At 35.0% G+C, this 12019-nt stretch overlaps 1 protein-coding gene across 1 annotated transcript in view; it reads right to left on the reverse strand.

Annotated features, from left to right (window-relative positions):
* SEMA3C (semaphorin 3C) overlaps window positions 1–12019 on the reverse strand; it is a 208044-nt gene that overhangs the window by 59044 nt on the left and 136981 nt on the right. Inside the window, exons 9-11 of the mRNA XM_027539810.1 lie at window positions 11135–11249; window positions 8450–8519; window positions 6251–6395 (exon numbers count right to left, since the gene is read on the reverse strand). Coding sequence (XP_027395611.1) covers window positions 6251–6395; window positions 8450–8519; window positions 11135–11249 — 330 coding nt within the window. The remainder of the gene's footprint in view (window positions 1–6250; window positions 6396–8449; window positions 8520–11134; window positions 11250–12019) is intronic.

A 12019-nucleotide genomic window follows, 5' to 3' on the forward strand; every position in this document is an offset into this window, starting at 1 on the left:
AATGCCATTCTCCCAAATCTTCCCACCCTCTCCCTCTCCCACAGAGTCCATAAGACTGTTCTATACATCAGTGTCTCTTTTGCTGTCTCGTACACAGGGTTATTGTTACCATCTTTCCAAATTCCATATATATGCATTAGTATACTGTATTGGTGTTTTTCTTTCTGGCTTACTTCACTCTGTATAATAGGCTCCAGTTTCATCCACCTCATTAGAACTGATTCAAATGTATTCTTTTTAATGGCTGAGTAATACTCCATTGTGTATAGCTGAATTCTACCAAAAATTTAGAGAAGAGCTAACACCTATCCTACTCAAACTCTTCCAGAAAATTGCAGAGGAAGGTAAACTTCCAAACTCATTCTATGAGGCCACCATCACCCTAATACCAAAACCTGACAAAGATCTCACAAAAAAAGAAAACTACAGGCCAATATCACTGATGAACATAGATGCAAAAATCCTTAACAAAATTCTAGCAATCAGAATCCAACAACACATTAAAAAGATCATACACCATGACCAAGTGGGCTTTATCCCAGGGATGCAAGCGTTCTTCAATATCCGCAAATCAATCAATGTAATATACCACATTAACAAATTGAAAAATAAAAGCCATATGATTATCTCAATAGATGCAGAGAAAGCCTTTGACAAAATTCAACATCCATTTATGATAAAAACTCTCCAGAAAGCAGGAATAGAAGGAACATACCTCAACATAATAAAAGCTATATATGACAAACCCACAGCAAACATTATCCTCAATGGTGAAAAATTGAAAGCATTTCCCCCAAAGTCAGGAACAAGACAAGGGTGCCCACTTTCACCATTACTATTCAACATAGTTTTGGAAGTTCTGGCCACAGCAATCAGAGCAGAAAAAGAAATAAAAGGAATCCAAATTGGAAAAGAAGAAGTAAAACTCTCACTATTTGCAGATGACATGATCCTCTACATAGAAAACCCTAAAGACTCCACCAGAAAATTACTAGAACTAATCAATGATTATAGTAAAGTTGCAGGATACAAAATCAATACACAGAAATCCCTTGCATTCCTATACACTAATAATGAGAAAACAGAAAGAGAAATTAAGGAAACAATTCCATTCACCATTGCAACGGAAAGAATAAAATATTTAGGAATATATCTACCTAAAGAAACTAAAGACCTATATATAGAAAACTATAAAACACTGGTGAAAGAAATCAAAGAGGACACTAATAGATGGAGAAATATACCATGTTCATGGATTGGAAGAATCAATATAGTGAAAATGAGTATACTACCCAAAGCAATTTATAGATTCAATGCAATCCTATCAAGCTACCAAAGGTATTCTTCACAGAGCTAGAACAAATAATTTCACGATTTGTATGGAAATACAAAAAACCTCGAATAGCCAAAGCTATGTTGAGAAAGAAGAATGGAACTGGAGGAATCAACCTACCTGACTTCAGGCTCTACTACAAAGCCACAGTCATCAAGACAGTATGGTACTGGCACAAAGACAGAAATATAGATCAATGGAACAAAATAGAAAGCCCAGAGATAAATCCACGCACATATGGACACCTTATCTTTGACAAAGGAGGCCAGAACATACAATGGATTAAAGACAATCTCTTTAACAAGTGGTGCTGGGAAAACTGGTCAACCACTTGTAAAAGAATGAAACTAGAACACTTTCTAACACCATACACAAAAATAAACTCAAAATGGATTAAAGATGTAAGACCAGAAACTATAAAACTCCTAGAGGAGAACATAGGCAAAACACTCCCTGACATACATCAGAGCAGGATCCTCTATGACCCACCTCCAAGAATATTGGAAATAAAAGCAAAAATAAACAAATGGGACCTAATTAACCTTAAAAGCTTCTGCACAACAAAGGAAACTATTAGCAAGGTGAAAAGACAGCCTTCAGAATGGGAGAAAATAATAGCAAATGAAGCAACTGACAAACAACTAATCTCAAAAATACATAAGCAACTCCTACAGCTCAACTCCAGAAAAATAAATGACCCAATCAAAAAATGGGCCAAAGAACTAAATAGACATTTCTCCAAAGAAGACATACAGATGGCTAACAAACACATGAAAAGATGCTCAATATCACTCATTATCAGAGAAATGCAAATCAAAACCACTATGAGGTACCATTTCACACCAGTCAGAATGGCTGCGATGCAAAAGTCTACAAGCAATAAATGCTGGAGAGGGTGTGGAGAAAAGGGAACCCTCTTACACTGTTGGTGGGAATGCAAACTAGTACAGCCACTATGGAGAACAGTGTGGAGATTCCTTAAAAAACTGGAAATAGAACTGCCTTATGATCCAGCAATTGCACTGCTGGGCATACACACTGAGGAAACCAGAAAGGGAAGAGACACGTGTACCCCAATGTTCATCGCAGCACTGTTTATAATAGCCAGGACATGGAAGCAACCTAGATGTCCATCAGCAGATGAATGGATAAAACTGATCATTTTCATGAGGTTCTGCTTTAACAGTACGGGGTAAGCAAACACAGTCACAGTCTTCTACAGAAGCTTATACACGCTGCATCAGAATAATGTTATATGTTAGCTCAGCCACAGAGAGAATCTGCAGTCTTTGGCTGCCCTTTGAAACATACCAAAGGTGTCCTGTTTCTTCCACAAACTTGTATTACTTATGGAAAAACATTATGACACAATTGGCAGGCTTCTTCCTACTGACTTGGGCTTACTGGTTGGGACAGTTTGCTAACGCAGCTATCAACCCTGCTTTACAAGAAACACCTACAGGGAACATTAGAATGAGGGTATCAGATTTCTGCTAGTGTCATTTCTTTAAGAATCCAGTCATACAGTTATGAGGTTGACCCAGCAACTGGACTACATAGGGAATTAAAGTATGAAGATCGTAGTTGATCTTACACTGGGAGGACTTCAGAGGCAACATTCTTAACCCTAGAGAAAAAGGAATGTTTTGGGTCACTTGGCTGTGAGTCTTCTGGCTACATGAATGGATATTAAACCTTAAAAACCTAGGAAAGAGACATATGCAGACTGCTCTGAGTCAGAGAGCTGACTTCATGGTGTTTTGCTCAGTAAAGGGTGGAGGGACTGAATCTTCAGGAAGGTATGCTTTTCCAGGAGGAGTTCCAGAGGTTATTCCTCCACCCAGCCTTTTTTATTCTCTAAGGATCACTCATCTGACAACATTTTTTTTTTTAAAGGAGCTTCTGTGATCTCAACACCAGATGTAAGCAACCACATTATAGAAATATGTCTCAAGCACTGACAACTCACTCCCTTTTTTCACGGAGTCTGCTCCAGATGTGTCACTAAGCCCTGGCTTATTTCACACTGCTTTGGAAAAGGAAAAATGCTTATGCTTAGGAGCTCAGAAATAATGCAAAGTGGGACTGTTAGCAGAATTTTCTAATCTGGCAGTGGTTTACTTGCTTTACTAAAAGGAATTATCTTCTCTCACGTTTTATGTACAATAAAAGTTTGACATGAATGTTTTCCTCACTGTCATTCTCAGAGTCTTTTTGAGCTGCCATTGGGTGAAGAGTCTTATGAGGCACTGTGGGACCAAGGTGGGTGGTTTTCTTCAGGGGAAAAAAAAATCCTAATTAGTAACATCATCAGTTTTCATGATGTAGGATTCCATCCATGACTGATTTCAAATTGCCACTGTGATCCCTTTGACTGAGATGAGGTGAATGCAATCTCTTCTTGTCAGTCAGGTACAAGCTGACTCAAACCATTATTTACTTGGCATGGCTCTCCTTTATGTGTATCTGAGGTGTTTATCTTAAGGATTTATGGGAGAAAATGGAATTTTATTCAGTTTACAAATCAATTGCTCCTGTATTAATCCCACATGTATTTTGTTCAATAGAATAACTGATGAAAACAAATCCAATCACAGCCATCTCTGAATTTTCTGACTTAAGATGAAACAGTGACGATCCAATTCAAATAGCAAGTCATTCTCAAAAATATGACATATCTTTGGACACATTATCAGTGAATAATTTAAAAATACATGAACTACAGTCAATGAAATAATGCGAGCCTTGAGTCATGATGGATTTTGAAAGTTATTCAGCTTCCCCTTCTTTTATATAATTCGCTCAGTTGGTAAAGAATCTGCCTGCAGTGCGGGAGACTGGGTTCAATTCCTGGGTTGGGAAGATCCCCTGGAGAAGGAAATGGCAACCCACTCCAGTATTCTGGCCTGGAGAATCCCATGGACAGAGGAGCCTGGCAGGCTACAGTCCATAGGGTCGCAAGAGTCGGACATGACTTAGAGACGTTTATAAACCACCAACCACCTGTTTCTTATCTAATATACTCTAATACCTAAGATGGATATGGCTCTTGATTTCTTTTCCTTGTGTGATACCAAATAGTTAAATGTTTCTTCCATCTTCTGTTGAGCTATAAGCATCAAAGAGAGATCATTTAAAAGGAGACTATACATTCTATGGTAAGATTTTTTTGCCAGTTATGGTTAACTAGCTTTTTAAAACAAAGTACTTTCATGGATAAGTAGCAATTTTGAGTCTTTCCAAAGTTAATTAGAAGTTAGTAATACACATTTGAGCTTCCTAGCCAGGGAACCAAACCTGAGCTCTTTTAATTTTGAATAAACAAATAATAAACAAATAATAAACAAATAAGCCTTCTTTAAAGGCTTATTAGCACATTATTTTTCTTGTCAAAAAATTGACAGCAGTATAATTGAACATGATTAGAAAACAAAGAAATAAATATTATATTGCAAATAAAATCTAATAATAATACAAAAATAAAGTGAATCAGTAGTAAGTAAAACTTATAAGTGACAAATGTCTGAAAGCATACTAACAAAGGGAATTTCATATTTAAATAAGAATGAAAAGTATTTTGTTCAAGTAAATATTATTTTAATAACTTTCCTTTGATTTTTTAAAATAAAATCATTCTTTACTTGTATCCAACCCATTTTATAAATATAAACTTATTTTATGAAATACAAGAATATAAGAGAATTATATTCCTCTTGATGGTCAATTGTGTAACATCTCCTCTCAGTGAGAGTGATGTACAACATTTTACAGAGACAGAAACCAGTCAATATTCTAGTCTGCAACACAGCAGTATTATAATTCAAATTAAAAAAAATTAGTAAGACTGTGTTAGTTCCTCAGTCATGTCTGCCTCTTTGAAACCCCATGGACTGTAGTCCATGAGGCTCCTCTGTCCATGGAATTCTCCAGGCAAGAATGCTGGAGAGGGTAGCCATTCCCTTCTCCAGGGGATCTTCCGGACCCAGGGATTGAAACTACATCTCCTGCATTGCAGGCAGATTCTTTACTGTCTGAGCCACCATGGTCTTCCCAGGTGGATCCCCTGGAGAAGGAAACGGCAACCCACATCAGTATTCTTGCCTGAAGAATTCCATGGCCAGAGGAGTCCGGTGGACTGCAGTCCGTGGGATCACAGAGTCAGACATGACTTACCACATGCATGTGCGTGTACACAGACACACACACACACACACACACACACAGTAAGACTATGACCAATGTCCTGGAAAAACTCAGTTCCAATCTGCCTGTACCTTGAGCTGGAAAAGGTAGTTTTCAGTCTACCCCTTAATAGAACAATGCTTCAAGACATGGTTATATTTGAATAACTCAAAACTTTTTATTTGAATTATAACCTCACTTTCATTGTCATTATTTGCTCACAAATACCATTTTATTTCCTTGAGAAATATACAATACATAATTTTTAACTAAATATATTCCTAAAATTGAAATAGCTTTGCAGATTGATTACTAAATTAATTCTCACATGAGGATAATTTTATTAAAATAGATGAGATTTCTTAATATAAGAAAAATTGAGAAAAGCAACTTGAATTCAAATTAGTAGACCGCCTCCAAAATGTTACCATTTTCCAAGCTATGGTTTCTATGCCATTAAAATTAGGAAAATATCTCTTCCCTATCTAACATATCCAGCTGTCTTAAAATATAAATGAGATTTTATTATTAATATCAAGAGCATTTAGGAAAAAATTGTATAGAATTCTATAACATGCATATTTGTAAAATCCCAAGTATAAGAACTCATCCAGTGAAACATTATACCAGTAGGTCTATGTTTGTATTTAATTAACATCAACATGATATTCATTTCTCAATAAGCTATATCTTTTTAAAAAGTAAAGTAACAAAAAAAATTTGCTGGATACTTACAGTTCCAGGGCGAGGATACGGAATTCTCCCCTGGTAGGAAATCAGCTGATGATTGGGCCCTTCTTTGTGTGCAAAAGGCCCATTAAACACAGTCTGTATATCAGAGAAATGATACACACATACTGCTGATCCTTTAAAAACTGAGCTGAAAAAAAAAAGAAAACAGAAAAATATTAATTTTACTATTTCCTAAATTTAAAAGTGATTGTATTGGTCATAATGTTGTGTGCCTGAAATCATCACAACATTGTCAACCAACTATGCGTGCTCAGTGGCTTCAGTAGCGTCTGCTTCCTTGTGACCCCATGCACCATAGCCCACCAGGCTCTTCTGTCCATAGGGTTCTCCAAGCAAGAATATTGGAGTGGGTTGCCATTTCTTCCCTCCAGGGGATCTTCCAACCCAGGAATTGAGCCCATGTCTCCTTAGTCTCCCATTTTGCAGGTAGATTCTTTACCACTGAGCCACCGGGAAAGCCCAATTGCAATGTAAAATAAATAGTTAACTAATACAATTATGTAAAATTTAAAAAAAAAAAAAAAAACTTTAATAGTAAAAAAATAATTAATTAATAAATAGATAAATAAATGTAAATACAACTTAAAAATAAATGGCAAAATCAATGATAAAAAGTTGAATGTTACGCTACACAAGTTAAGCAAAAAAACTTTTGAAATAGCCATTGATATAAAAAGCATTAAGACATTTATTTATAGTCATCTATGAATGTAGTAGACATTAAGTTATAAAAAAGTACTCAATGAATCTGGCCCAAAATATAGAACAAATCAAAATAATTTCTAAGTGGTTTGTCTTGGCACCAAAAAAAGAATTGAGGATTTATTAAAAAATATGATTTGAATTCTGTCACTATTGATACAGCCTATCATAATTTAACTCACAAAATAAATCTTACTGATAAGGGAACACTCTATCTCCTTGTCATAAGATTATTTTAATGTAAAAGTGCTCTTATAATGTCCTAAGTGGTAGTTGGAGAAATTGTTGTAAATGTTCCCTATTAGTTACAGAAGAAAACAACAGGGGTCAAAAAAGTTTCATTAAATGACCCTAAGTCAGAAAAACTCAGAAAATTTATTTGTATCCTTACTGAAAACTATTTCCATTGTCATTGGGCAGATGGACTGAAACCAACATTTTTCTGACTCACATGTTTTTCTTAAATTAGATGCCTAATGGGAAACTTATGTGCCCATTGAAAGAACCAAGATATATTATTAATCGTTAGCATCAATTGTCAGAAATGACAATTAAAATTTTCCCCCGTTAGTTATTGGTGTTGGGAAATAACTTTTTTGATTCAAATTTTTTTTTTTTCCTAAGAATTTAGTTATTTTGCTTTGTTAATTCTTGGGGATTTAAATCAAGAATTTTTTTTCCTGTTAATTTTTTTTTCCCTTTTAAACTCACCCCAAAGGACATGTTTTTAGATATCTTATACGGCAAATTAAATATGATTTATAATCAATTTTACTTTGAATGGTTCATCAAAGTTGAAAATTATACCATGTTTCCTCCACTAGAGAAGAACAGTAAAATGTTTAGATTTTCATTTTGTGGTTGATTGTCTAAGGAAAAGTACATTCTAAATTGGTCATAAGACAAATGGAGTATGGTACTGAATGCTGGTTAATATTTCTGGCATAAAACAGTACACAGGAAAACATACAGGAAAGGATGAGCATATGCTGGACAGTCTTGAAGTCTGTGATAACTGAGATTGGTATTTCTGATATATTAGAAAACAAGCTATTTTCAAAAATATGAAATACTGTCACATGGAAGATGAAAACTGTTTCAGTGTGTTGATAGTCCACACTTTAGATTGCTCCTGAAATAAAAATTAAAATTGAAATGCCAAGTTCTATTTGGATCATGAGTCTTCAAGTTATTTCCTTAAAACAATGTAACTTATATACATTATCTCTGCATTGTAGCTCATATCTTCCTTTCTTTGAGGAAAAAATTATATAATTACTACAAATACTCCATACAAAACTATTTTGAAAGTGTGAGTTCCACTTAAATACATTTAGTAATTAAACAAAATTAATAAAATGAGAGGGTTGCCTCCTAAGTTCTACATAAAATTAAAGAGTTGAAAGAATGTTTTTATAATTACTATTACTCAATAAAGGTTATTGTTTAACTCCTAAAATTTATTTGTTTAATAATTACCTTGATGTTGTAAAAATGCCATACACTAGCGTTGTCCTTGGGTTATCCATTTCCAGCAGAAACACATCCTCTGTAAGAGGGAAAAATAATTTTTTAAAGTTTCCAAATATTTAAAAAATTTACCCTAAGAGAACAATTTCAACTATGAAAAGTATTATTCAGAAAGATATTCCTGCAGCATTATTATAATTTGACAGGAACTAAAAGATAAGCACTTGGTAAAATAAATAAAATATTCAGTTCAGTCACTCAGTCGTGTCCGACTTTTGCAATCCCATGGACTGCAGCACGCCAGGCTTCCCTGTCCATCACCAACTCCCAGAGCTTACTCAAATTCATGTTCATTGAGTCAGTGATGCCATCCAACAATCTCATCCATCTCATCCTCTGTTGTCCCCTTCTCCTCCTGCCTTCAATCTTTCCCAGCATCAGGGTCTTTTCTAAGGAGTCAGTCCGTCACATCAGGTGGCTGAAGTATTGGAGTTTCAGCTTCAGCATCCATCCTTCCAGTGAATATTCAGGATTGATTTCCTTCAGGATTGACTGGTTTGATGTTCTTGCTGTCCAAGGGACTCTCAAGAGTCTTCCCCAACACCACAGTTCAAAAGCATTAATTCTTCAGTGCTCAGCTTTCTTCATAGTCCAACTCTCACATCCATATATGACTACTGGAAAAACCACAGGTTTGACTAGATGGACCTTTGTGGGCAAAGTAATGTTTCTGCTTTTTAATATGCTGTCTAGGTTGGTCATAGCTTTTCTTCCAAGGAGCAAGCATCTTCTAATTTCATGGCTGCAATCACCATCTGCAGTGATTTTGGAGCCCAAGAAAATAAAGTCTGTCACCATTTCCATTGTTTCCCCATCTATTTGCCATGAAGGGATGGGACTGAATGCCATGATTTTAGTTTTTTGAATAAATACAAAAAGAATTTTTGAGGACTATTACCTTATGGAAACATGTTAATAAAATAATATTAAGTAGAAGAGACATAACAGTATTTAATATGAGCTAGAACCATGTAAACCTTTAAACTATACATCAAAATACAAGAAGATGACCAGTGAGTATTTCTGGTTGACAAACCTACAGAAATTTTTATCTTTCTTCTTTTTTTCCTGAAATTTCTAAATATCCTTTAATGATAAAATACTACTTTTTTAATTCAAAAAGTATTACAAATCTCAATTTCTTTTTAACCTAGGGTTAGAATTTGAACATGGAAGAAAAGTTTTTCACAATGACTTTATAAAGTAAGATCTTTTGTCTTTCAGTCAAAATTGCTATAATCATTTTAAACTATATGGAGGCAAAAGGAAAATTACAGATGGTGAGGTGCAGGTGCAACAAATGACAGAATCTGGGAGTAGATTTCTGATAGCAAATCTCAATAATAACCAATTGTTATAAATACAAGAAATATCTGGATTTAGGGACCTTTTTGCAAATAACATTCTTGCTGACCAATACAAAGAAAGATGTATTTTTATTCACAATAAAGTTAGGATATCTTAAGTAATAAAGTGATAACCACTAGTCTCTCTATATGTGAACAAAGGTTGGCACTGTAGCTCCCCCTAAAATAAGGAGAAACTGAAACATTCCAAGTCAGTGAAACATAAACATACAATACTGGTAAAGAATTCTGGGGGAAATAGTGACTAGGTTATAACACAAAATCGTACTTAAAACCTTTTTTCTAGAAAAACTGAAGTAGAAATTTGTGTTTCTATGATCCACATAATGGCTTTTCAGGAGACCAAATGTCTATTTCAGTTGTTGTAACTGCTAGAACCATATTTGCACATGAATTTGAGCAAACTCGGGGAGATAGTGGAGGGCAGAGAAGCCTGGTGTGCTGCAGTCCATGAAGGAGCAAAGAGTTGGACTTGATTTAGTGACTAAACAACAACAGAATCATATTGTAACACCTTTTTATTACTTACCTCATCGACCATTTTATACATTAATGAATTAAAGCAAAATAAAAATCATTTCTAAACATAACTTGGTCAACATGATACTATGATATGTACCAACTTATTCTGGTTAAGAAGAGAACTGTTCCTTGGTAGAAAGGAATCAGATTGTCCTTATTTGACTTGGAATGTATAACCCTTCTCATGTCGCACACACTAAGAATATTTAGTCCCAGTGTCACTAAGAAGAACTAAAACTGGAGAATAAGTCTAATTTCCACTCTGACACTTCTCTAACCTTTAATTCTATTCATTAACTGTAGTAAAAATGTATAGCTATATTCTCATGCAAAAGGATTTTATTTTTTTATTTTTATTTTATTTTTAAACTTTACATAATTGTATTAGTTTTGCCAAATATCAAAATGAATCCGCCACAGGTATACCAGAATATCAGAATTCAAACATGTATGAAATACACAACCATTTTAAAAAAGCACAAGCATATTATTACTTATATATAAATTATACAAGTACTTCTCTCTGTCGGTCTCTATGAAACATATACAAACACACATACAGAACACACTGATCTATATATCATGGTGGATTCAATGAACTATATGTTTCAGCAGTGCACTTAGGGGTAAGAAAGATTTAAAAACTACTTCAGGAGATTCATGAGTAGTACCCAGATCATTAATTCAGAATTGTAAACTGTACAAACTCTCTTTCAAAACCATTTTAAATCTCACATTTACGTACCTAATTCATCAAAGTGTGTCTCTGGGCCATCTTCATCGGTTACCGAGCACACCAGCCTCGCTTTTAAGAAAGTTGTCCACTTGTTGACAAGGCTGCGCAGTCCACCTGTGTCATTCTGAAATCATTTTGAAAACATATTTCAGACTGCTTAAATAGACACTGAAATGTATTTAAAATTTACATTGGATTCTTATTATTTGGGGATTTGTTATCACCTGAAGGATGAAAATGTTAACCAAATCTGCATGTCAATAAAGAGGAATAGTTGTTATATGCTGCTGCTGCTGCTGCTGCTAAGTCGCTTCAGTCGTGTCCAACTCTGTGCGACCCCATAGACGGCAGCCCACCAGGCTCCCCCGTCACTGGGATTCTCCAGGCAAGAACACTGGAGTGGGTTGCCAGTTCCTTCTCCAATGCATGAAAGTGAAAAGTGAAAGTGAAGTCGCTCAGTCATGTCCGACCCTCAGCGACCTCATGGACTGCAGCCTACCAGGCTCCTCCATCCATGGGATTTTCCAGGCAAGAGTACTGGAGTGGGGTACCATTGCCTTCTCCAAGTTGATATATAGTAAGTTTTAAAAAATAGTTATACTGTTATTCTTCTATTTTCAGTTCAACTGAAAATGTATCAAAATGAATTGAATAAACACATATACCTCAAAGCTTTCTAAATATCTCACTGTCTTCAACACAAACATAAATTAATGTATACAGAGAATCTGGCTGATTCTACAGTGGTCAGGAGAGGGGTTTATACTTATGCCAAGTAGTTCCCATTACTTCTATTTTCCTGCCTTCATTTCTTTGCATTATTATTTAATTCTTAGTATTTCAAATCAGATGATTTATATGCATATTTCTCTGGTTAGGGCAGAGAAAATGGTA

Source organism: Bos indicus x Bos taurus, chromosome 4, assembly GCF_003369695.1.
Source record: "Bos indicus x Bos taurus breed Angus x Brahman F1 hybrid chromosome 4, Bos_hybrid_MaternalHap_v2.0, whole genome shotgun sequence".
Classification (NCBI taxonomy): domain Eukaryota; kingdom Metazoa; phylum Chordata; class Mammalia; order Artiodactyla; family Bovidae; genus Bos; species Bos indicus x Bos taurus.